Raw genomic sequence first — 24,656 nt, 5'->3', positions numbered from 1 at the left:
GGGCAATAAGTGTAATAAGAGGAGAAGAAGAAAAAGAAGATGAACTGTTGAGTCTATTTGTCCAATTTGAATAATAACTCAGATTACAGCACACACCTCCAGAAAAAGTATATCTTTTTCCTATGGAGAAAGCCCAACAGGCTGATGGGAATGCCATTCATTTGGTCATAAAGAGAGTATTGGACACCTCATGAGAAGTCAGAAGATCACCAACTGGAAAATGAAATAATAATAATCGGTTGACATTACTCTTCCTCATAATGACAGCTGATTCAGTCCCAGCTGATTCAGTGTCGCTGTCTGACCCCAGCTGTACCCAGGAAGCTGCAGCTGGAGGTCATGTTGTGTCTGGGAGGGGTCAGCAGGGAACAGCCTCCCACTGAGCTCTCCCAGGACTTACAGTAGGACATCCACCGGCCGCGTTCCCAAAGCAGTCCTCAACTCCCTCCTGTCCGGAAAGACTTCAGTCAATCTAAAAGGACGAGATGTGACACCAACAGACCTGACCACTTGCTTTCATCCACTTTATTAGGAAAAAGGGAAGAAAAGGTTCTTTAATGTTCCACGTTCTGCCATGACAGAAACCTAAACCTCCCCAGGTGGAGTAACAGCTGCCCTTCATTGTGCATGTGTGTATGTGTGTGTGGGTGTGTGTGTCGAGGTGTTGGTAGTAAAGTAAGGGCGGAGTAGAAGTGTGTCAGTGCAGGTGCTGGGGTGTAAAGAGGCGTGGATTAAGGGTCAGGTTGCCCCTTTGGGGCGTGTGTGTGTCTTTGCGCTCCAATCTAAACGGTGATTACAGATACTACAGGTGATAAACCATGATCACACACTAGCATCAGTTTTAGTGTCATATGCTGTCCTTTCAATATAGTATGTCTGTATTCACAGGAAACCATTTGGCAAGGTAATACGACTACTTGAGTAGTTACAAGAAGCTTGTGGTTAGTGAGGGTCCTGAAAGTCCTTGACCCATCCACCCTGGACCCTTTTGCTAATCACACGGGGTATCAAGCATGATGGCAGTTCTACTTTTTAATGTATCACTAACAATCTCAGTGCTGGACCTTTACCACACACACAAAATCGTGGTGACGGCGGTCTAACAGTTTGACCTGCAGTGAGTCTTGATGAAGTTAAGGTGACTCACTGGCCCTGTCCAATCCACTGATACTCACACACACGCACACACCAAACCACTAAGGCATATAAGGGCGCTCAAAAACACACACCGCAACGCCCTCTGCGTCCGTTTCTCTTACTCTAACCACAGCTACTTCCTCGGTAAAACTGTTGGCTGAGGGGGGCAGGTGGTTAGTATGATTACACTTGCACACCAAAACATACACAGATGCACGCTTACTTCAAAGCCGCAGGGCCAGATTAATGCAAGAGTTAATCAATCTCTCCTGGGTGGCGCTCAATGTCGGGGAAAGACTCTACTCCGGAGACAAAAAGTCATCGACAAGGGATTCGGAGAAGCACATACCAAAACTGAAGAGCGGAAGCAGAGAAGAAGTGTATGCGTGTAAGTGAAGAGACGTCAAGTGGTTTTAGAAAGACGTAGAGAGTTCGGTGGATTACTTTGCATTTGAGTCAATGGTTGACTGGAGTCAAAAAATTGGAAAAAAGCAGATTTTTCTACCACCTGCCCAGAACTGGGACACCTCAACTCGGGTAAGAGTACTACTGCCACAGCCTTTTCATCTGCCTGTGTTCTTCAAAGAACCCTCTGTACTTGCTCTATTATACACAAATATAACTTTCTGCTGTTGAATGTGATTCCTTAACACAATACTGACGTTATAGGACACCTCGGTGTCTGATCGCCCCCCTCCTTACTTTGTAGGGGGCAAAGGGGAGTGCTTAAATCACAGATGGAGCTCCAGAGCGTTTAACAAAGCCGGTCAACTGCCTCTTCGAATTGAGGCGCTTAGTCAAATTGGTGTCGCCCCACAAGATACTAGTACGGAACAGATTATGTCCAGTCCTGTGTTATTGTACTGTATGTTTAGTACAAACTGGTACCAACTTTACACAGAACACAGAACACACACAGGTACCCTGGCTGAAAGTCTTCTATTGGATCCATCTGTCTACCCCAATCTGCTGCCTTTCTCTTCACTTGTTTTCCTGCATGTTAGTTTAGTCTTTTTAAGAGCTTGTCATTTCATGAGTTTCGGCAAGATCATTCAAACTTTACTTCCAAAACTAAGTTTGCATGACACAGGGTTTTTTTCACCGCCCACGTGGAAGGTGACGACTATCTGCGTGTTGCTTTTTACTTGTCCTTGTGGCCTAGTGTATGCTGGACAAACTACAAGCTTTACTTAACGGCACTTGAAGGACGGAGTACTTGTACTTCCTGTACTTTTATTCTTTGGCTGCTGTGTCTGCTATTCGCAGAAATAGTCAACCAATCACAGCTCATTATAGATAGAACCTGGTGACATACTTGTCACACTGCGCCTTCGAATGCCAACACCGCCTTATTATATGTGTGCCAGAAAGTGTGTACCCACTTGTGCCATGTTGTGAGGAAGTAGTTAGCATGATGGAACTCAGCTTGCATGCAATGGTATGTATTTGGGAGCTCAGCTACCGTATGTAAAGTATAGAAGGGAAAATAAGGGATTTGTAAAAGGGCTACAGTCGGTCCCTCTGTCCTCTTCTTCATCCTTGGACTGCCTCAACCCATCTACCCACCTGTTCCCTCTTCTTTAATCAACCTGGCGGTCACCTGACCCTCCCCTGCCACCTGCTCACATAAAATTGTGCGAGAGTAGGGCTCCCATCAGTCCTCCAGCTCAATTTTATGTAACCTGTACCTGTCCGTATGTCACCTTTACCTGGCTGTATTTCACCTTCACCTGCCTGCCCTTTAACTATAAGGAAATTTAATTAGTTCAATTCAATTCATTTTATTTTGTATAGCCCAAAATCGCAAATTACAAATTTGCCTCAGAGGGCTTTACAGTCTGTACACATGCAACATCCTCTGTCCCGAAACCCTCACATCGGCACAGGAAAAACTCCGCAAAATATGAAAAAACCCTTCAATGGGGAAAAAAGGGAAGAAACCTTAGTTAAGAAAGGTTTGACCCAACCTGGCACACGCTGCTGAAAACGCTGCTGAAAACATGGACGGACGAGCCGGCAAAAAACGACACTCCGCTGCATTAAAAAGTCCCTTCAAAATAAAATCACAGGAATTAGTGTTTTATTTTTTTAATTTCTAATTTTTATTTTCCCATGCAAAGGCCCTCGACCACACTAAAAAAAGACTAGTGGGTCGCAAGCCACCAGTTGAGAATCACTGTTCTAGAGAACCCAGAAGTAATCTAATTCCACTGTTTGGATATAGACCTGGCTTCAAAGCCCACATGTTGAAAAGCTGGTATCATAATTGCTTATTGTATTGCAGTCGGTTGGAGAGGAAGAAATCGTTTCATGGCATCCAACAGTATCTTTGAGCCACGGTCTTCCTACCAGTCAGCCTTCAGACGAGGTGAGTGTTGTTTTATTGCTGCGTTTCAGGGTCAATCTTGGTTTTCATGGATGCATAGAATGAAACCTATTTCACCTGTGTATCATGTTAAATGTTGACTGCTTGAAAAGTTTCTCTGTAAAATATTTTTCTTGAATGTTTCTCAGGAGGGTTAGTTGTGAACTTTGAAAAATGTCAAACCATCATCAGTAAGCTGGTAGAACCATGCAGGGGTGCTACGGCAATAAGCTGTTTTTTAAGAAAACATGTAGATATGTTTTGCTATATCACAGCTGCTGCTGCATTGTAGTGGAGAATGTGGATGCATGTGATAATTAGTCTGCATAACATCACGGGGCTCTTGATCCTTACCCCTTTCTTCTTTAACACTACTTAAGGAAGGTGTCCTCCAGAAACTAGAAGTCCATTCCAAAAGGATCTCCCCAGTTCCTTGTGGATTCCGCCAGCCCACTTCCATTTTCCTTCTCAATCTTGCTGAGTCAAACTGATGGTCTTTGTCGTTGAATGATCCAGTCGCATCTAGAGTCAGCCTCATCTCGACCATGCATCAAACCCATAAAGAGTCGAAACGATCCTGTTGTATTATAATACTTGTCGGAATTGATTTGATGGGCATTCTTTACCTTGGTAGGTCTTCAGAACTCTTTGTACCTAGAGCTTCTGTTTATAAGTTAACCTATATTTGAACCTACCGGAAGCAAATGTTTACTAAATAATAGCGCACAACTTTCTATAACTTATTGCTCATTTTGAGACAAACATTCCGCTGATTAGGACAATAGGTTATGGAATATGGAGTGTTAAGTTGGTGGTCTGAATTAAGGAGTAGGGCAGCCCATGGCATTCACAAATTCATGGATCTATTTTATTTTCCAACCCAGGTCCAGAAGACAACGCTCTGATGGAATAGCCACAGACTCATTAATCCAGGGGGTGTGAAGTATTTTGGCGTAGAGAATAAAACAGTACAAATGTACAAAATAGTGAATATGACGCACATGTCATATTAAACTATTTTCAGCGTCCTCCCTGCATTCGGACGCTGAGGTGTCTCGCTAGCCTGAGAGAATATCCTGGAGCAGTGAATTCCAGATCTCACACTGGTTTGTGGGAGCCTGCAGCCTTCCAGCTAACAGGGAGGATGAGAACAGGGAGGAGGGCATTCCTTCCTGCTGCATCAACCAGCAGCTGTGGGAATGACTCGTCTGCCTCATTTTCCCTGCACTGTTGCTCAACCAAGAGGTCATGATGAGCACGTGGAGCTTTCGACCTCTTTAAGCTCTTTGTTTTAGTATTTAGGCGGCCAACTCTGTACTTCTCCACCCTGGTCTAGAGCAGCTGATCAGCAAATTAGAGAGCAGCTGCTGAGCACGCTAGAACTTTTAACTCCCACGTGGTGTTTCCTCCAACCGTTACTTGGACACTAAACAATAAGTGGTTTCATTAATACATTAACATTAAACACATGAGATATAGTGGAGGTTTGGTGACAAAATGTTCCAGAAACCCTGTATTGGTTGTCTGCAGCGGTGGTTGTCTGCAGCGGTGGTTGTCTTTGCTGCGGAAGATGTAAAGGACACTGTGAGTGCGTAGGTGTGTGTATGTGTTTCCTGTTGAATCTTTGTACTTACTTATAGTAAGCTGAATGAAAAATGCAAATGTTGCACAGTGCTACAACCCTCACGCTACCAATGTATGTGGCATGCACGGCGAGATGTTCCACCGTCAGTGTGTAAGTTAGTGTTGTGCAAAAAGAAAACGGATTGATCTCATAAGGAAATGTGTGTTACCTGATCACCTATCACGGCATACTCTTCATCAGACACTGCTCTAACCACAAGTATTAATGGTATTCAGCTGATACTTCAGTTTTACACTGAATACCATTTACCATATCAATACCAATCATAAACTCTATTTATATAAGTACTTTTCACACAAACATTTGTAGCTCTTCACTCAATAAGATATGTAAAGTTTATATTAGCGTATATAAGGTGTGACAACCGAAGGGCCCCATCACATTCTGCCATGTTTTGAATTGAATGAATAGTATACAGGTAATCTATTCTCACTCACATTACAGCATGCTTCATCTTTAATTGGTGTCGCTTCACTAGCTAAGACCACGCCACCCACTGAAGGCCTTTAACGTGAGTGAACGTGTCGTTGATTGATTTAGTCTGGTCGATCGGAGGGGTTGTGGGGAGTTACGTCGGAGGATCAGCCGTGAGCCCAGTGCAGTGCAAACCCCCTCAGGGCCCTACAAAAAGTTGGAAAAAGGAGGGAGAGAAAAGAAAAGAAAAGTGGTTGGGAGGGTGGGGTTTTAAGAATGCGTACTCGAGAACAAGAAGAGTGGGTTGAGCTGTATTTATAGAAATACCGGAAGAGGCGTGTTGGAGGCGTGGTCTTGCTCCCGTAATTATGCTAATTAGCTCTACTTTAAAATGCCGTTGTAAGGCGTGAACGTCATATTTGTTAAATATCTGGTTTTTCCTCTTCCGCTCGCAGGAATGGAGGAGCCTCACAATCAGGAAATTACAAAGATCTAATCAGTCCTGAAAAGGGTCTTCAGCAGGCTTCAGAGTGTTTCACAACACCTGGTGATAACTGTCGGATGTCAAGAGGTTATCATAGATGCTGATATAGCATGAGTTCTATCAGAACTACAGGATATTCACACAGTGAAAGAAGAGCAAGGTGGGACACTGAAGACTTCTCCTGACTTGCTTCAGAAGAAATTTAATTGATTGAAGGTCCATCCAATTACTCAAATAAATCCTTGGCTGTCCACCAAGACACAACTAAACATTGTGTACTTCCATGTGCATTTGCTGCTGTGTCTTGTTGAAGGACGTTGTGTTTTTTCACACCTTGAACTTTAGAGGGCTGGATGTATCAATCAATTGTCTTATCTGCTTGTGCAGCATTTGTGAATATTGTTTACCTCAAAATACCTTTGCAAAATGTCTGCATTGTAGCATCGCCAATGTTAATGCTTTAAACCTGAGTTCTCTCTACTGACCAGCAGGGGGCGAGTCCTCTGATTGTAAAGAACGATCTAATAAAAATTACTCTACATAGTGTTTGGGGACAAGAAGTTGCTTCCTTGTTTTTAAGCTATTGCTAAGGTTAGGGGAATGAAGATCAATGCAATGCACTGTAAAGTAGGAAGAACAAGTTCTAAGAGTTGAGCTTGCGTGTTCCCCGCCCCTGTGCTGTGGTTGCGTGGTCGGAGAGGCGGGTGAGCACCAGTTTGACACCGGATGCTTGCACACAAACAGGCTTTTTTCCCTCCATCAGTCACTGGGACCTGCAAAAACATAACCACATGGGTGTGACAGATTTTTGGGGTTTGTGATCGAACCTCAGTACCAAGTCAATGAAAGAACACAGCCCTTAGAGTTTGTGTAACTCCAATCAAACCACAGAATGTATCATCTACACCAGTGTGAACTGATCAAATCACATGTGGTTAGCCCCTTAGTGGTTAACAATCAATGTGACTCATTTGATTGGTTTCCACCTCTTGCCATGCTATTGGTTGTAAATGAGTCATCACTTTCATTGCTTAACTCTCCTCCATCTATCACTTGTACAGCATTTACTGAACACATACTGAACGTGCTGAACACACATTGAACACACTGCTGCTTTTCCACTTCAGTGAGCATCTGTGTGTGTGTGTGTGTGTGTGTGTGTGGGTGTGGGTGTGTATGTGTGTGTTGTTATCGTAGTTGTTCCCTTGTGGAGATTATCTGCTCTGATTTATCTGAGCTTGGTCATATGCAACACAAGACAGTTTACAACCTGCATTTACTCCAGTTCGACCCAAGCACTCCGAACGGCTTTAGTGGTAAACTGATGAACTACAAAAATATGTATCCATTCTCATTCATCTGATATTATTTTAATATGGAATATAGCCAGGACTGGGTCGGGTTGCATTGCGACGCGTTGTGGTCTGCCTGATCACAATATTCATAGTTTACCCACCTCTTATTTAGTAGGAAGGGGTGCAGGAGAGGGACTGTGGCATGTGATTAGCTAATGCTAATGCTACACTCTATTGTAAATGCTCATCTTGAAAGTTGAAGCATGTCTCTACACTACTGTTCTGTGCTTACTGTTGTGCACCAACCACCAAACAAGATACCGTGTGACCATACTTGAAGGTAAAGTGATTCTGGCTCTGATTGGACCTCCAGAGGGATCGTGTCACTGCACCGATTACTTTAAACAACCGCTGAAGTTGTTGAGGGGCGTCAGGTGATCCGGTGTTTTTATCAGAGAGCTGAAAAATGGGAGAGTGAGTATACAATCAGGAGTTGGGTTGTGTAGTGTGTACTAAGCTTTAGATGTCGGAGGACCTTGTTTCACCTGTCTCTCAGAGCAAGGAGCCTGAAATGAGACCTACATTTAATTATTTCTGGACCAAACTTAAATCGACAGGTAAATCACCAGCATACTGAAAACTATGCAGTTCCTCCAACTCTGTGGAGGCTAAAGATTTGTTTGAAAGGTATTTCACAATAATCGTCATCTTCATCCTGACCTCTGATCCAGGTGACAAAGTGGTAACTGATACAGAAATCCAGAAAATCAGTGAGCACCTTGGTTTTGGGAAGCTAAATAGGTTAAGTGAAAACTTAAAAGGTTATATTATTTGTACTCATTTAAGCTAAAGTCTAATATAAAAAATGACTTCATAAAAAAAAAGAATTTGTTTTGATACAAATGCAATATAAATTGTTCAGAACACAAATTTGAATGAAGTAATTTTTTTCCCTCCTTCTCCGCTGCATAGAGTACAGTATATCTTTATGTCTTAAAACCAGAGCTGCTCCAAGTAGTTTTTGTGCATTTCCATCATCTCGCTGTTGAATTTGCATTGTTCCCTTCCGTTTACATATCAAACTGATTCCCAGTGGGTTTTGATGCTTTTCAGTAGGTCTTTATTTCCTTTAGTTTACTTCTCCTTCCACGTCCGAGCCCATCACGCTGCATCAGCCTCTTTTGCACTACATTGTTGGCCTTTGGTTGGTCGTGGCTTTACGCCTGTCCAGAGCTGATTCTGGTTATCTGGAGGCTCCACCTGCTGAGTGTGTGTGACGGAGACGGAGCGAGAGTGTGTTATCAGGAGGCGGCAAAGCGGAACAGAGGAAACTCCACAGGTCTGCTTCAGGCTGATTCTAAAAGAGCGGAGGCCGTGCGGAACCCCCATTCACGTTTACAGAGCACTTATTCTCACACAACCCTAATATATGGGCTTTTCTCATATAGGCTTTTCTCACATTCATAACTTATCGGCGTGTCAAAGCACACTTCAGTGGATAATGAGCTAACTGCCGGTGTATGGAGGTCATTTCCACAGCAGCAAAGTCAGATATCTGCCACAGGCTCCAGAAGATGGATATCATCCAGTGATTCATTAGTTATCAGATCGTGACATTACACTGATGCAGCCACAAGTTCACACGGTGAATTTTGTTAAAAGCATGGTTTTGTTTTGGCCAAACCATAACCTTTTTTCTTTCGATTTTTTCTTTTTTAAGTGTATAAATCCAAGAGGAAAAATGAATGCAAGGCCTTTTAAGCATATCTTTACATACATTCACACGCATGAATGCCCCCCAAAAAGATGAATAAGGGGACATTTATATAATAATAATAGATATATAATTAACACTATTTGGTTTAATACTTAGTATTAATATATTGATCTTAAAAATATATTCTAATAATAGATTATTCATTATAATAACTAATTAAATTGAATTATATGAAACATGTAAGAATACTAAAAATAGAAATATGGTATGCCACAGAGAATACAATTATTCTCCCTTTCATAAATGAACAATACCTTTGTGAACTATATATATATATATAATTGTACCTTCAGCTGACAATACCCCATCTATTGCAGGACTTTTAATACAGCAGTATTTTACGTAACTAGATTGCAATCTTAAAGTAAAGTTTCTCTATTTGTTTGTGCATAAGCTTGATCTATCCCTCCAATTCCCTGCTAGATTTACTTATTAGATGAGTATTATTTTATATCCACATCCTGTTTCTCTTTACATGCCCTAGTCATGTGAACATTAGTACAATGTTATCAACAAGTTAAAAATTGTGATTTTATGAAAGTCATCCATAAAAATGTCATGAAAAAAAGATTCCAATCAAAACTACGTTTGAAATCATTTAGTTGAAGATGAAAGAGGAATTTCAAGACCACTTGCTTGTCAGTTACACTATTAGCTGGAGGAAACAGTTTGGAATGTTCCTTTAAAGAAGACAGTGCAGTTTGCTTAATCTTGTTTCACTAACAGTTCGCTGTTTCACTCTTTCAAAATGTCTGTTGGCCCTGTGTGTGTGTGTGTGTGTGTGTGTGTGTGTGTGTGTGTGTGTGTGTGTGTGTGTGTGTGTATGTATTGAATGTGAGGCCTTGTCTTTTTAACGGCCGCTCTGCCACACACATCCTCCTCGCTTCCTTCTCACTATCTCCTCTATCTATTATCTCTCTCTCTTTCTCTCACACACACACACACACATTACTTTACATTACTCACTTTTTAATATGAATAGATTGGTACATAGTCATAGTTCTCTACTGTTATATATTATATAGATTATGATGACACATTATAGTATACAATTGGATGTAGGAATTAGGGAGGGCTGTAATCACTGAACATATATGAACATAATACCGAACCAAAATAACATGTTCTAGGAGGGTATATTTCCTGCTGTTTGATTCCCACACACACATCTGCTCACAAGAAGATGACAGTATGTTTTCCAGCATGCTGCTGATGTTGGGAAGTCAGTGAAAAGAGAATGGAAAAGGGGATGGAGTAGATGAAAGACAGGAAGGATGGACTTATGAGAAATTAGTCGTGTGGTTTTACCATAAACCCCTCCCACAATTGAATGTGAAAAACTATTTCTCAACCAGTCCCACTGTGTTCACACTGCAGGGCTGACGAATCTAAAAGATCCCTTTCTCCCATAACTGTCGTCAGCTGGTCTCGCTTTACTCACGGTTGGAAAACATTCATCATTCATTTATTCGTCTTACTACCTTCTTCTTCTTCTGTGCTTTTACAACATGTGGACATGGAGCTGTAATTGGACATACATTTCATGCACGCTTCCATTTGAACCAACTGTCTGATTGGAAAGGGATGTGGTGCCAGGACCATGTAAGCAAAGTGGTTTGCTCCTTTCATTGTTACATGGCCGCTAAGAAATTAGACCGGTTCATTGTATTACTTGGGATGTGCTGGAGGTTTAATCCGAGATAATACGTTGTGCAGAAATGCAGGACATTTGTTTTAAATTACAAGTTTCTGTGCACGTGTGTATGTGTGCGTCACTTCCTGCTGTTTTGCTATTTTGCCACCTCAGGCAAAATACCATGATTCGGCACTTTGGAGCCACACACACACACACACAACACACTGACAGCACACAATCCATAATCCATAATGCCCCACACCCATATACTCTGTGTTCGGCGTCATTTTGCCAGCTGCATTCTCTGACTCTCATTTAGAAGCTTGGGAATAAGCACAGGACGATTTCTGTGGATCCATCTTTTCCTTTCGAATTGCACACCCGCACAAACACACTCACACACTCATACACACGCCCACGGCCATATGGCGATCTGGCCATATATCACACAGTCGGGCCCTTTTGTTAGATCCAACATCGCCCAGTTTGTTTTCATTTTGAATGAATTTAATTAATCAGAAAAAAGTGCAATTCTAAATGTATCAGTGATATGATCTGAAGGATGGTGAAATGCAGTGTTTCTCCCTGAAACCTTAATACAATCATAGACGGTCCTCTACCACCTTGACTCTCTTATACCTGACACATATGTCTGACCCTAAAGTGTAAGATAAATCATCAAAAAATTGTAACAAACTGCTTGCTAAAACAGCTTGCTGTGGTTCTGACACTCAGAGGCAGAAGAGCATTGTTCAGCAGTGGATTAATCCTCATTTGGTGTATTTATGCCAGCAGGGCAGTGAATGTGAGTCCATAAAACCTACAGTGCGTTCAGCCTAATGTCAGCCTTGTGTGTTTTAATGTTCTAACAGAGCTCTACGGCTCAGAGGAAGAGCACACATCAGGTTGTGATACACACACAGTGCTTGTTAGTAGATACTGACACTGTAGATACTAAATGTTTCCAACATATCATCATAATATTTTAAAAGAGTTCTTGAGGTCAAATTTATATCAATAGCTGGAAATCAGTGTGATAGCTAGTTTGACTGAAAAGAGAGGTGCTGCATCACAAAACACAATTTTATCATTTGTTACTGTGCATTCCTCAGCCAAGAGCTCAGACTCATTTCTTACAGCGCCTCTCTCCTTCCGTCCGCCTCCGTCAGCTGCAGCAGGAAGACGGAGCTTCAATAAAGATCCCTTCATTTCCTCTCCTTCTCTCTTTCTTCATCTCTCCTCCTCCGTCTCCTCCCACTCTCTCACTTCCTTCCGACCGCCTCCTCAATCGCTTCAATGTTTTTTCTGGATGGCTCCTGAACTCCGGCCTTCTTCGACTGCACAGATCAGGGGTCTCAAACTCATTTCAGGTTCGGGGCCTGAGGCAGCCCACTTCGACCAAACAGACCATTACAGTCGGCGGGGGGGGCGGGGGGGGGGGGGGGGGGCGGTGGCGCCACGTCGGGCCGATTGTGGCCCGTGGGCTGGAGTTTGAGACCCCTGGCATAGTTACAGTTTCACACCCGCTGTGCAAGAGAAACTATTGCTATTTCCGCTCAAGTAATTCAGAGGGTAAAAGCCCTAAGCAGTGCCTGCATACACCACAACCTGAGGCATCAAGGTAGCGCCAATGCATGCCGCCTGAGAGGCTAAACCCTGGGCAAAATATGAGTGATCTGCTTCATGCTCGATACAGACGAAGGTATCAACATGTTAACTAGCTTCTTTATGTTTGTGTTTTTGTGGGTAAATGAATAGTAAAGCTGGAGCCACACCACACAATGCACCCAATCCAGGCTCAGCATCCAGCAGTGTGTGTGTGTGTGTGTGTATGTGTTGGTTGCAAGGCTTGGCAGTCAGTGGTCATGTCAAGGTTTGCAGTGGGGTAAGGCTTACAGAGAGCGACCTCTCATTGTTTCTTGCAGTTTCACTACATCGCTGTATGTTGGGATTGTTGGTTTGGAAGGATGTCGTCAGACAGCTCTATTTTCGGTCTCCCTCTTTGCTTCGCTACACTTCCCTGTTGACTCTAACCTTCTCCGAAGTCTCCGGAATCCGCCAACAGCGAAGAGCCATCCAACGATCGATGGGGCCTCTGATCATCCGAAGCTTTGCCATGTTCCCACCCGTTTTCCCTGCAAACCGCACTCAGCCTTAATGGGCGAGAGGGTGAGAGCGTGTGTCTAAAGTCTGGTGGGACGGTTGTCCCGTGCGAGGCGAGCAAGGTCCCTTCAGTCCTGTGGTTAACGAAGAAGTCATGCAGAGTCGCCTCACCCCTTTCTCACTCCTCCTCACCCACTTTCTTCCCACCCATCTCCATTTGTCCCCACATTGTGGTTAACAAGTGAATGCAAAGTGTTGCCTTAATGTGTGTGTATGTGTGGCCTGTACCCATTAGCAACCTCCTATTTGGTATTGTAAATTCCACCCAGCGACTTAGCCTTCTGATTTATTCATTGGCTCGTTTGGGACTCTGTGTGTCCCCGTATGTTTGAGTTCAGGCTGTCTGATTGGATCTTTTGGGTGGTTCCTTCCACTTTGATGATCCACCCTTTTGTTTTCTTGAATCTGTGCGGTTACTTAGCACGCAAACGTGTGCACACGCACTCGTACACACTACACACAAGGAGCATAAAGTAACCAAAGCCCAAAAGGTGTGAATGGTGTCCCCTTCCCTGACAGTCAGAAATTATCATGGTCATGGAAGAGCCATTGATTTCTATGGAGACTGGTGTATCGAGGTGTTTCCTCAGTTTTAGTGTCAGAAAAGAGCAGGGTTCGCTGAATAAAATTAGCAATCAATCAATCCGGTAGTCCACCCTTGACCAAGGGTGGACTACCGGAGCCGGGCATGGAACCGCCGATCCTTTAATCGAAGGACGAGCCACAGTTGCCCACCATCCAATCATTCCAGGAGGCTTATTTGAGTAGTTGGGATGAATTTGAAGGTACTGGTTAAGCTGTGCCATTTAAAGGTTAAGGATCCTTGAAAATAATGTCATAATAACAGCATCCAATGTTGAGTTCCGCGATGATAGCATTTAGCTCATAGCGCCACTGTGACTCAGTAAAGCCTCAAAGAGTTGCTAGGTTGGCTGTGGATTTTAACGAGAACTTCACAGTGAGATTACATGTAGAGGTCTTAATTGATGCAGATTTTGCAAAAAATGTCCTGATGTTTGAGACACTGTGCACAGCTGTGGTAGTGGCAGCGACCTGTAGCCTTGCCCTTAAGCATCCCCTGCTTTATGGTCTCTTTGACTCTAAATGGGCCATAATTTACTAAATGAACATTATGCTGTATTTAAGAAGAAATTGAGATGGAGACAGAGATTGAGCCTATACACTCATGTTCTCTATTTTTACTGAGGGAATAAATCAAGAGAGAAGTAGAGTAATTTTATCATGGACTTATATAGGACCAGAGGAGTTTCCCTGGTTGAAACTAGAGGATGCAACACATAGAGCGTTGACTTCACTCTTCAGAACCAGATGTTGCCTCCTGGTATCTACATTGAGGTGAGCCTGTCTACATGGGAGACGTCAGTTAATCCACCTCCGTATACTTCACACACACGGGATGGACGGAACTGGACGTCCACACAGTAAACATTTGTGATCAGATATGACTTCCATGTTCACTGTCCAGCCAACAGTGTGTGTCCGTCTTTCTGTGTGTGTGTGTGTGTGTGTGTGTGTGTGTGTGTGTGTGTGTGTGTGTGTGTGTGTGTGTGTGCGCATGTGTGTGTGTGTGTGCATGTGTGTGTGTGTGTATGAGAGAGTTAAATGTTTCTGCTTTAATGCACCTGCTTAGCCATTCAAACTGCACTAAACACAGCCCGAGGCTCTTCTATCCTCCACTCTTTATCTGTCATCCTCTCTCTCTTCCTCATCTTGCCCCCCTCTCTCTCTCCCTCTCTCTCTCTCTCTCTCTCTCTCTCCCGCTCTCTCTCTCCAAAACACTGCTCACATTTGTCTATTTTCATTTCTGTGTTTCACGGTGGAACTTTGACTGTGTGTATGTTTACATGGGTGCTCTCTCTTTCTCTCTGTCTCTCTCTCTCTCTCTCTCTCTCTCTCACACTCACTCTGTGCGTCTCTCCGTCCGTCTCTCTCTCCCTCTCTTTCTGTCGCTTTCTCTCTGTCATTTCTTGTGTCAGAAAATCAATTTTTAGTTTAGCAGGAATAAGCCCATCTCCTCTCATCACAGAGACTGGTTGAATAATTCAGCACACACGCACACACAAGGACTAATGCTGTAAACAGGTGCCATGCAACCGCCACTCAAGCTCAGGGCAGTCAGACTAAAAGTTGTGGATGCTTTCAGCGTTGAAGTTTAGCCAAAGAGAACCTGCAGCCAATCAGAGAACAGTCGTGGGACTCCTGCTGAGCTGTGTCTCAAAATGTCTTGCTATCTGAAAACCATGGACACGCCTCCTTATTGCTGTCTGGTTTCTTTTCAGTGTTTGAATTTACATTGAGAGTTACACCTTAATGCAGGGGTACCCACACTTTCAGGCTCATAAGCTACTTTTTAACTAACCAAGTGATGGCAATCTACCCCCTCCCCTCCGAGGACTGGCCGACTGACGGGTGGGGTGATCAGTAGGTAGTACCGGCGGCCAACGACAGCGCTGCGTAAAAGGAGTTGATGTTAAGAAAACTTTAAACAAACATTTGAGTGTATCAGAGTGCTTTTTCACTGCTTGTGGAGCATATATTTAGTTGTAGGATGACAGTCCTGGTTAGCAGGGTGCATCGTTGACTATTGGTCAAACACAGACATGTGTGTGGACAGACAAATCGAGAGATCAAGAGAACTTTTTTTCAATCCATCATGTTCCCTTATCCTCAAACTTCAGGACACTGCATGTCTCCTTAATGTAAAAGTGAGGATCCGTTAGCCATGGTGACCTCTCCTGACCTTTAGTGACAATCACCCTCACTACTTCCTCCATCTGCCGCTAGAAGCGCTGAAAGCTTTACGGCTCCCCGCCTTCACGGTAAATGCCATAAACCAACAGCCCTCTATGCCATAAAGTAATCCAGCAGGCTGAGTGGCCCCATGCAGGGAAGAGTGGAAGTTTGCAAACAATGCATGTCAATCAACAATGGTAATAAGCAAAAACACACAAATCAATCTATAGCGACAAAATACTGACACATTGACTTAATGTTTGGTCTTTTAAAATTAAGCAATTTACGTACGTACAACATTAACAATGAACACTTTATTTAGAAGGCCTGTGTTGAGTATGTGTGTGTGTGCGTGTGTTGTATACAACAGTGTTTAGTGTGAGAGTTTGTATGCATGTGTAATGTGGGAGAGCATGAATTTGAGTGTGTTGCGTCAGTACGCGTTCTTGCGCAAGTCTGCATTCTATTCTGTGTGTGTAAGTGTGTTGTGTGTGAGTGTGTGAGTGTCTGTGTGTGTGTATGTGTGCGCGCGCGCATGTGTGTGAGTGTGTGTCATTTGGTGCTGTTGCTAACTGATATGTCAGAAAATCAATTAATTACTTTCAAGCGGCAGCTAACTGCATCCCCGCAATACACCCCATGAATTATAGACGAAGTATGTGTGTGTGTGTGTGTGGTACAATCGGTTGCTCTGTTAACTAGAGACAATTGCTAACTTCTCCGTCATTGATCAACTGATGAGAGTGCTCCGATACAAATCTACTGAGCTCTGAAGTGTCTGAACTGGCTCATCAATGTTTGCTTCTATGGTGTGCGTCTATGAGGTCTGTGTGTGTGTGTGTGTGTGTGTGTGTGTGTGTGTGTGTGTGTGTGTGTGTGTGTGTGTGTGTGTGTGTGTGTGTGTGTGTGTGTGTGTAATTCAAAATAAGAACAATGAAACCTTTTACATTTTCTGTGACATTAAATGACATACATATGGTACAGATGTTTGTAAAAATAGGTTATTAAAGGACATTTATTGACCTTTCATTGTGGATTCTTAATAATTTGTTCATCCTGGATTAAGCAAAGGAATGATGTATTTTGTTACAGATTAATGGAGGTGAATTGATTTTTTTTACAAAATCCTCAAATGCTAATTAGTGTCTTTACAATTAGTATTACATTTACCTAATGAATTCCATAACTTTCCTGTTGTCCTTAAATCCGAACAATTCATTAGTAAAAATGTGTGAATCAGACAAAGGCAAGTCATATTAGGGCCATAGCGATTTGATTTGAATACATTTATACTTGTGACTATATATGTAAAAATGTATTTATATATATATTTTATACCTCCTCCCAGAAGGATCCAAGTGGTCTCTGCAGGGTTTCTTTAAGGTTAAATTATTTCACATGAACAGGTGCTTAATACGTCTGTTAAGAATATCACCAGAGACACACAGTTCATAATGCTGCGAACACTGCAATAATTCCATCATTCCAACTGTGTTACCTCATTAGGGAACATACAGCACCTCAACAGACTTTTATGTAAATTAATAATCTTAAGAAAATATGTTATAAGTGTGAAAGAAAGATGCTGATGATAAACCAAAGATTAACACAGAGGAGGACCTCTTTTCCCCAGACTCATCCCATCCCTCAATCGATCCCTTTGCTCAGGGTGGCAGCGTTGTGTGTGTGTGTGTGTGTGGGGTGGTGGGGGGGGTGCTATTGATCCGTACCATGCCACTGTCACTGGCCTCAGGGTGGCCTCGGCTCAGGGACAGACAGCCGCTGGCAGAGCGAGAGGGGGGTCACTTCTTTTTCATCCACTTTCCCCCTTCATGAGTCATGGTCTATAGAAGTGAAACTCTTTGTAAGCATTGCGTACTGAATACTCAAGACATGAATTAAAACATTTAACTATTAATATTATTATAATGGGTACAAGTGACCCTGACACTCTAGTCTCTGCTCATAACAAACTGCACCACCGTTGAGCATGGGACATTGTTTTACATTATTTACAAAAAGACAAGCTGGGTCACATACACCGATTATAACTTTCCAAAAGTCATTATTGTGCCACATGTGACACACTTGTACATAACGTTTAACTTGCATGATGTGACTTATATAACAAGGTTACTACAAACACTGAAGCCCGTCCCTGCATGGACCTGCAGTGGATATAATACAGCACTTGGAATGCATTTAAGCCATTTTACACTGCTTTTCTTCCCTTCTCAGGCCCAGGGTTTTATTGTTTTACCGTTGCAATGCCTCTGAATATCACCATGTTCCTATAATACGGTAGGAAGGTGCCTTCAGATTTAGCGACCTGCCGGTGGCACAAATAAAGCGAGGACCCATTTTCCACTGACAGCTAGCGGTCGGGCGAACTGTTTGGCCGGACAAGGGACGGCATGGGGATGGGGGGGCGGGGTGGGGGTAGTCGGTCCGCTGGTGCTCTGTGTCCGCTGGCTTCGTGCGGTTATCAAAACATTGGCCAAATTACCTGTTTCAGACTATATGAGTATATAACTTTATTTAAGACGCTGCGGTACTTGCAAACTCGCTGTGTTGTGCCAAATTCTAAATAAAGTTAGAGAAAAACATTTACGGCAAACCCAAATTCACTTCAGCTTCTGCCATTTCTGTACTTTCAACTTTTCAGAAATTCATTTCAGCTGTTAGCATTCCAACGCATTTTCAGCAGGAAATGCATTTTCTAATTATACATATAGGCCTGTTATGACTCTGGGGTCATCCTCCTCATGTAAATCCCTCAAGTCCAATAAACACCTTAAAGTCCTTATTCATCTAATGGATTGTCATTAGAAAGCTCCCGCTGTACTGCGAGATGTGTCGGCCTACCAGAGCGGGACCGCATACGAGGCCAGCTGAGCTCTGTGGCTCCGGGCTCCACCAGACGACCACGCAGCTTAACACCAGCTAGTAGCACACACTGGGGGTGTGAGGTTGCCATTGAGGGTTACATGGCTGTCGCTCACACATGCACACAAACACTCTGAGACACACACACACAGAGAGCACTGTGGTGATGTCACCGGGCAAAGGACCTCCGGGAGAGTCCCTGCGGGGAGCTCACTGTCCACCAGTGTGTGTGTGTGTGTGTGTGTGTGTGCAGTGGTCACCTTGAGGTTTGGTAAAGCATCTTGAACCAGCAGAGAGCGATGGAAACACATTTCGACTTTAGTTTTACATCTCAGCTGTTGTGCTAACAATATGTCTGAGGGAGAAACCCATTTTCGGTATATCAGATGAAGAGGAGTCAGATTAGGGTTTGGTGGTACGAGGTCATGTGACCACTATATCACATCAGTCTGAATACTTTAAGGTTTATTTCCTGCTGACTTTGCTAAAGGTTTGGTGTGGATCCTGCATGCAGCAATGATCCACAGGTATTTTACCAGCGTTTCAAGTTTTAACTTTCTGTTGGTAAAATCAGGCCCTCAATGTTGAGAGTTGGCAGCATGGTTAGTTATTTGACGTACATTATAGATTGAACTGTCTGTTGGTTTTCAGCTTTTCCAGCTAACTAACTCTTTGGAAGGGTAAAGCAACCAATCTCTATTGTTGTTGGACCTCAACGGGATATGGGGACTGGGTTATCAACAGGAGTCAATGATAACAGTGATAACAGTGATAACAGTGATAACAGGCCAGCTTGTCATGATGTCATTATGATACTAGCTGCATCCATGTCATCAACACACATCCAATAGACAAAGCTGCAATCGGCCGCTTCGGTGCTTAATAAAAGCCGCTCATGTCACTCAAGTGTGTGACCTCAATTCTCGCCAAAACTTCCAAATAGCTGGAAGAAGGGGAGGCCGAGAGGGAGGGAAAAAAACGGGAGAAAAAATCATTTGAGTAGCTAAATGAAATTAGCAGCTTTGAAGAGCCTGGGGGCAAAGTGGAGTCGTGTCCCCCGTGGCTACGCTTTAAAGAAGGAGGGAATGAATTCAGCTTGACTGGCTCCTCGCCTCTTACTCCCTCACTCTTTTCTGGTTTCCACTAATATGTAGGGTTAGGGGAGTGAGGGAGGGGGTGTATGAGGGGTATAAAAGCACAATGTGAACGTGAGGACAGGCTGGAGCTCTTCTTTGTCGAATTACTTTTCTGATTCTCTCTTAAGTGTTTTCTGTTGACTTTCAACTTTGGAACCGTGGAAAACCAAAAGTTTTAAAAAAAACCCTATTTATTTGTTCTTCCTCTCTTTTTTTCTTTCCCATTTTCCCCTCCTGCTGTCTTACCCTCTTAGTCGTGACGTTTTTTTTTACGCTTCTCTGTATCTCTGATCCCTTCCCGCTGGGTGTTGGAATTTTGGCCCCCAGCTGTTGCTGCTTCCGCCCGCAAGACTGAAGCATGAACCCCGGGACGTTCTCCGGCTCCGGGCCCCTGTCCTGGGCCATGTACCTGATGAGGAAGGGCCGGACAGGCAGCGGACTCTTTGGTAAAGATTCCTCTTCTTCACACTGTCCCCATCATGTCCGGTTTATTATTTTGTAGATCCATTATATTCAGATGATCCACCTACATCTTTGTGGCTACTTCATTCTGAGATGCTTGTCATACTGTACAAAATGGGATATTACTTTTTCTCTTGGGATGTTTCTGATGAGCTTGTAAAGTGAAGACTTTAGATTTTATTATTTAGGAGTCCTAAATGGGTTCCACAAGTTTCCCTGTACACTCTGATATTTTGGATTTGATTGATTGATTAATTGGTGATTATTTGAGTGTTTCAGAATATATAAAACCAACTTTGACTAGATTCTGAGTTTTGAAACGAAGATTGGAAAATTTTTGTGCTTTTGAAGGCTTGTAGCAAGATTTGCTGCAATGATGCTAAAAAAAACGATATCTTTATGTCTTTCGTTTAATATCCTTTGTTAAAAAGGTCTATAGTATCCATACTAAATACTGAATATTCCTTGAAAGGCCCTTGTGGATCAACAGTTCTAAATAACTATTCATAATAACTATATTTCTCTGTAATCTTCCTAAATCTGCATTTTGCTTTGATTCTGTGGTAACATTTGTTGGCCATATCTTCAGTTTGAGTATTTGTATATATACTGCGGCTGAAGGTATGACGCAGTACCACCTTCAATAACTTTGATAGGCGATTGTGACTGGGTATTGATTATGGATCAGAGGACAATGAGCGGTTCACATTGCCAATCGGTCACTGCGAAGCACTGGCTTGGTGAAATCCTACTCCTCTACCTATTTCCTTCTCCTCCTCGGTTTTATTGGTGCCTTTAAACATTCACATCTCACTGTGATTATTTAACCCAACATGTCTTCTGTTGCAAAGTCCTTTAAAACATTTTAACATGCAAATAAAGGATATTACATCCATTTTGTTTTTTATTTTACAATTTTTTTACAGAGGAAGTGTGGATCATATGTATGATTATGCATAACTATATGAATCCAGACTTGCGTCTAAACTTGTTTTGTGCACTTTGCTTAAGGCCTCACTCATATAGTTTCATCATCCAGTGATGAATTATTTATAATAATGCTATGAGGAAAAATGTTCAGTGTTGGATTTGATGACACTGTTTGATGAAGCTGCAGGTTGACATAAGTCCTTTAGCTGCAGCTTCAATGCAGGCAAACCAGCAGTAGAACGAGCTATTGGCATGCCTCCATAGCTTCTCTTCTATCCAGATTTCTATAAAATGTCACAATCTCTCACCATCAGATTATCCTCTGGCAGCGAGGACGAGGTGCTTGACTTTGTCCAAAACTGATCTTGAGACAACAAGTCCAAAAAATGACGAAGACTGGACGAGGAAGGGAAAGATAGATATTTCCAAGGGAAAATCACGTCACGTCCATCTGAGTCTGGGACGAGAGAGCGGGCATTTACATTTTTTATCATCCCCTTTGGCTACAGGGGCATGGATGTAGGGGCAGACTGGCGTTTCGCTAAAGCTCATCCGACAGCGTGTTGATTTAACTCGGATTCAATCGTAGGACTCCCAAAAGGCCTTATGAAACAGGCGGGGGGCCACAGGTAGACCCCCAGCCAGAAAAGTGTTATGGCTGGACGAACCAAAATACACCTTTAGTGTCTACCAAAGTATTGAATTTTTTAAATAATTTTAAGCACGTGAATTCATTTGGCCTGGATCTCACTGAATTGTTTATCTGTTTTAATTTAGACTACATTTGCCAATTCAAAGAGAAAATATCCTATAATGCCAATGACTAAACTAACTAAACTATTCTACTATGAGGCTGAAAGTAGGGGGAAATTGGACAAAAAGCCGTCTCTGATGTTTAATCTTAAAATCCAAACTATAGGGAAGAAAAAGCACAGCAGCAACGCAATCTATCCAATAATGTTGTGTTTTGTCCATTGCAACAGGATGAATTTAATTAAAATGTCTGAAAACTTCTGAATTTGTTAACCATGAAACCAAATATGAATGAAATCTGATTCATTTTACAATCAAATGGCAGACTAGAAAATTCAGAAAGGAATTTAAACCACAATTTTAGATTTTTTATATAACACTGCTTTTAAATTCAGTGGTATATAATTATTGACTTAATCATCGTTATTTTATTTAATTGTTATGTTGCTTCTGAAGTTACAACCATTATGGCCTTTCCCTGCTTCTAAAGCGTATCATATCACAAAGAGACCAATGGATGAAGGCTTAAAGCTCAGTGTGTTTCTATTGACTACTAATGTTGTCTTCTTCCTTTATTAAAACAACAATTTAGGTTTTCATTAGGATTTCAGAAAAGCAACTGAACAAATAGAACATGGCTGAAGATATTTTCAGAAAGCTTCTTCTGATTCATAGTTAATAGTTATCCATTTATATCATCAAATGACAAAAACTATCCTTTTATTCAACTCTCACAATATTTAATTTAATTTAATTTTAGAAGGGTTAGGGTTAGGATTTTATTTAGTGCTGTGTGTATACAATGTTTAAAAATAAAATTCATAGAAGTCATAGAAAATTAATAAACTGAATTCAGAAAGCATGCGAAATTTTTGGAAATATTTCTACACTAAATCGTCAATATCCCATGATTTTTTTTCCTCTAAATGGTGTGGTTTAGAATAATTGAAATGACGAAGAGTACAATTATCTACACCAGCAATAACCAGATATTGAATTGTCAGTTTTCTTTTACTATATATTGTTATCTGATCATAATATATCTCTAAATATCTCAAGCCGATTGGAAGGAATACGACCAAACTTCTATCTGTGCTTCTATAACTGTGACTGTTGGTCACCAACAACGTGGTCGGTGAATCCACGATGTGATCCAGATCACAGACTGCCCCCTATCGTCAGTCTGCGGTACCGATAGCCGTTTGGTTCAGACAAGTCGTTGAGGACAAAAATATGCACCTCTGCATAAACATCGCAATGTCAATTTCGTTTTTTTCGTTTTTTTCGTACACATCTCAGTTTACTCACCGTGACGTGGTTATTTTAATTTATCTCGATTGGGAGAAAGAGTTGTCGGTCAGAAATGGAGCCTCTTCAGCGCAGGAGGAAGTGCCGCTCCCCCTAAACCCCGCCTGCCGTCGGACGGACACAACGCCGATTGGTCGATTCTTTTCCAGGACAGCTGGCGGTGAGCCTCTCCATTGGCTGAGAGTTGGGACGCGAAGGTCTGCCGGTAAGGAGCTCAGTGCCGGCAGCCGGGATGTCAATTCATGTCGCGCGCAGGGAGAGAGACATAGCCGGGCAGAGAGAGAGCGAGAGAGAGAGAGAGAGAGAGAGAGAGAGAGAGAGAGAGCGAGAGAGAGAGAGAGAGACGCTTGTAACGGTACCAACGTGTTTGATTAGAAATCAGGAGGAAGTGAGATTGAGAGTTCAGACTAGTTCCGCTCTGGTTCCACGTTCCCTCCCTGTTCTCCCATTTCTCTTACAAACATGTGCGGTAGCTTCAGTAGGCAGGAGGCGCACTGAAGGCTGCCCGATATCCATCCCAAGTCTGCGGGACCTCTCCTCTCCTCTGCTCCCGGGTGTCCGAGCCGCGCTTGGGACGAACCGAACGCTCCGAAAGGACTAACGCGCCGCGGACCGGGACGCCAGCTCCTCTCCGGTTTACGGGTGGACCACAATAAGAACCCTCGACTCGTACACAGGGGAAACAACCCGCGTCTCGCGCTGTCCCTAAGACCCAGCGGGAGATTTACGGCGAACACCGGGACGGCCGCGTGTCTGCGGAAGCACTGTGGCGCACAGATGGTGTTTCTGTGGGACGCAAAATACGGTACGAGCCGTTTCTCTGACGCGTAATTATGCCAGTGTCTTCATAGAGACACGTTTTGGGAGAGAAAACTGTTTTTAAAATATATCAGATTTCTATAATTCACTTAATTTAGTCTATTCTATCTATTGGTTAACTGACGCTTCTCTTGTTTACTTTTTAGTTTTAGTTTTTTCCCACTTTCAAAATCAAATGACATTTATTTAAGACAAGGAATATTTAATATTTTTAACATTTATTTCACATAGGGAAATTGTACTCAACAAGATGGACAGTTATTTAAAGAACATTTCTTTAAAATATAGCTCCCATGTACCTAGATTATTGACAATGAGGTGAATGGAGACCTTTCTGCATTTACCCGGGTTTCTTGTTCTGAAACCAGCAGCGTGTGTATGAGCAGCAGTGCAGGTATTCTATCACACTGGAAGATAAACTCCAAACCACCAGCATGTGGCTTTGCTTGTGGGTTGGCTGAGTGACAAAGCAGCCGAGCCCCAGACAGACAGTTCATCCCACTCCCTCTGAGCATTTCTACATCTGTTTACATGAATCAACTCCATGTAACTCCTTTGTTGATGCGTTCCTCTTCTCTTCAATGCTGCTGCTGTCCTCACTTAGTGACACATACTTGGTGTTGGAGATGCTGGTGCCACCACGCGCTGTACATGCATGACTTGTACCCGGCTTCGGGTCTCATCCTTGTGCT

The 24,656-nt window shown here is 42.8% G+C and overlaps 1 protein-coding gene across 4 annotated transcripts in view; it reads left to right on the top strand.

The window, feature by feature from the left end:
• The first annotated feature begins 1,342 nt into the window (after window positions 1-1,342).
• runx1 (RUNX family transcription factor 1) overlaps window positions 1,343-24,656 on the top strand; it is a 44,158-nt gene continuing 20,844 nt past the window's right edge. For 2 of the 4 annotated variants that reach the window (XM_062561323.1, XM_037478071.2), the window contains exons 1-2: window positions 1,343-1,674; window positions 3,422-3,505. In XM_062561323.1, coding sequence (XP_062417307.1) covers window positions 3,448-3,505 — 58 coding nt within the window. In that variant the 5' untranslated portion in view covers window positions 1,343-1,674; window positions 3,422-3,447. Of the gene's footprint in view, window positions 1,675-3,420; window positions 3,506-20,019; window positions 20,139-23,343; window positions 23,951-24,656 lie in introns of those variants that run through there. The other 2 variants (XM_037478062.2, XM_037478081.2) reach the window with 2 other exon arrangements.

This window comes from Pungitius pungitius, chromosome 3 (assembly GCF_949316345.1).
Source record: "Pungitius pungitius chromosome 3, fPunPun2.1, whole genome shotgun sequence".
Lineage (NCBI taxonomy): Eukaryota > Metazoa > Chordata > Actinopteri > Perciformes > Gasterosteidae > Pungitius > Pungitius pungitius.
Note: the sequence above shows the minus strand (reverse complement) of the source record. Positions and strands in the feature narration are given on the sequence as shown.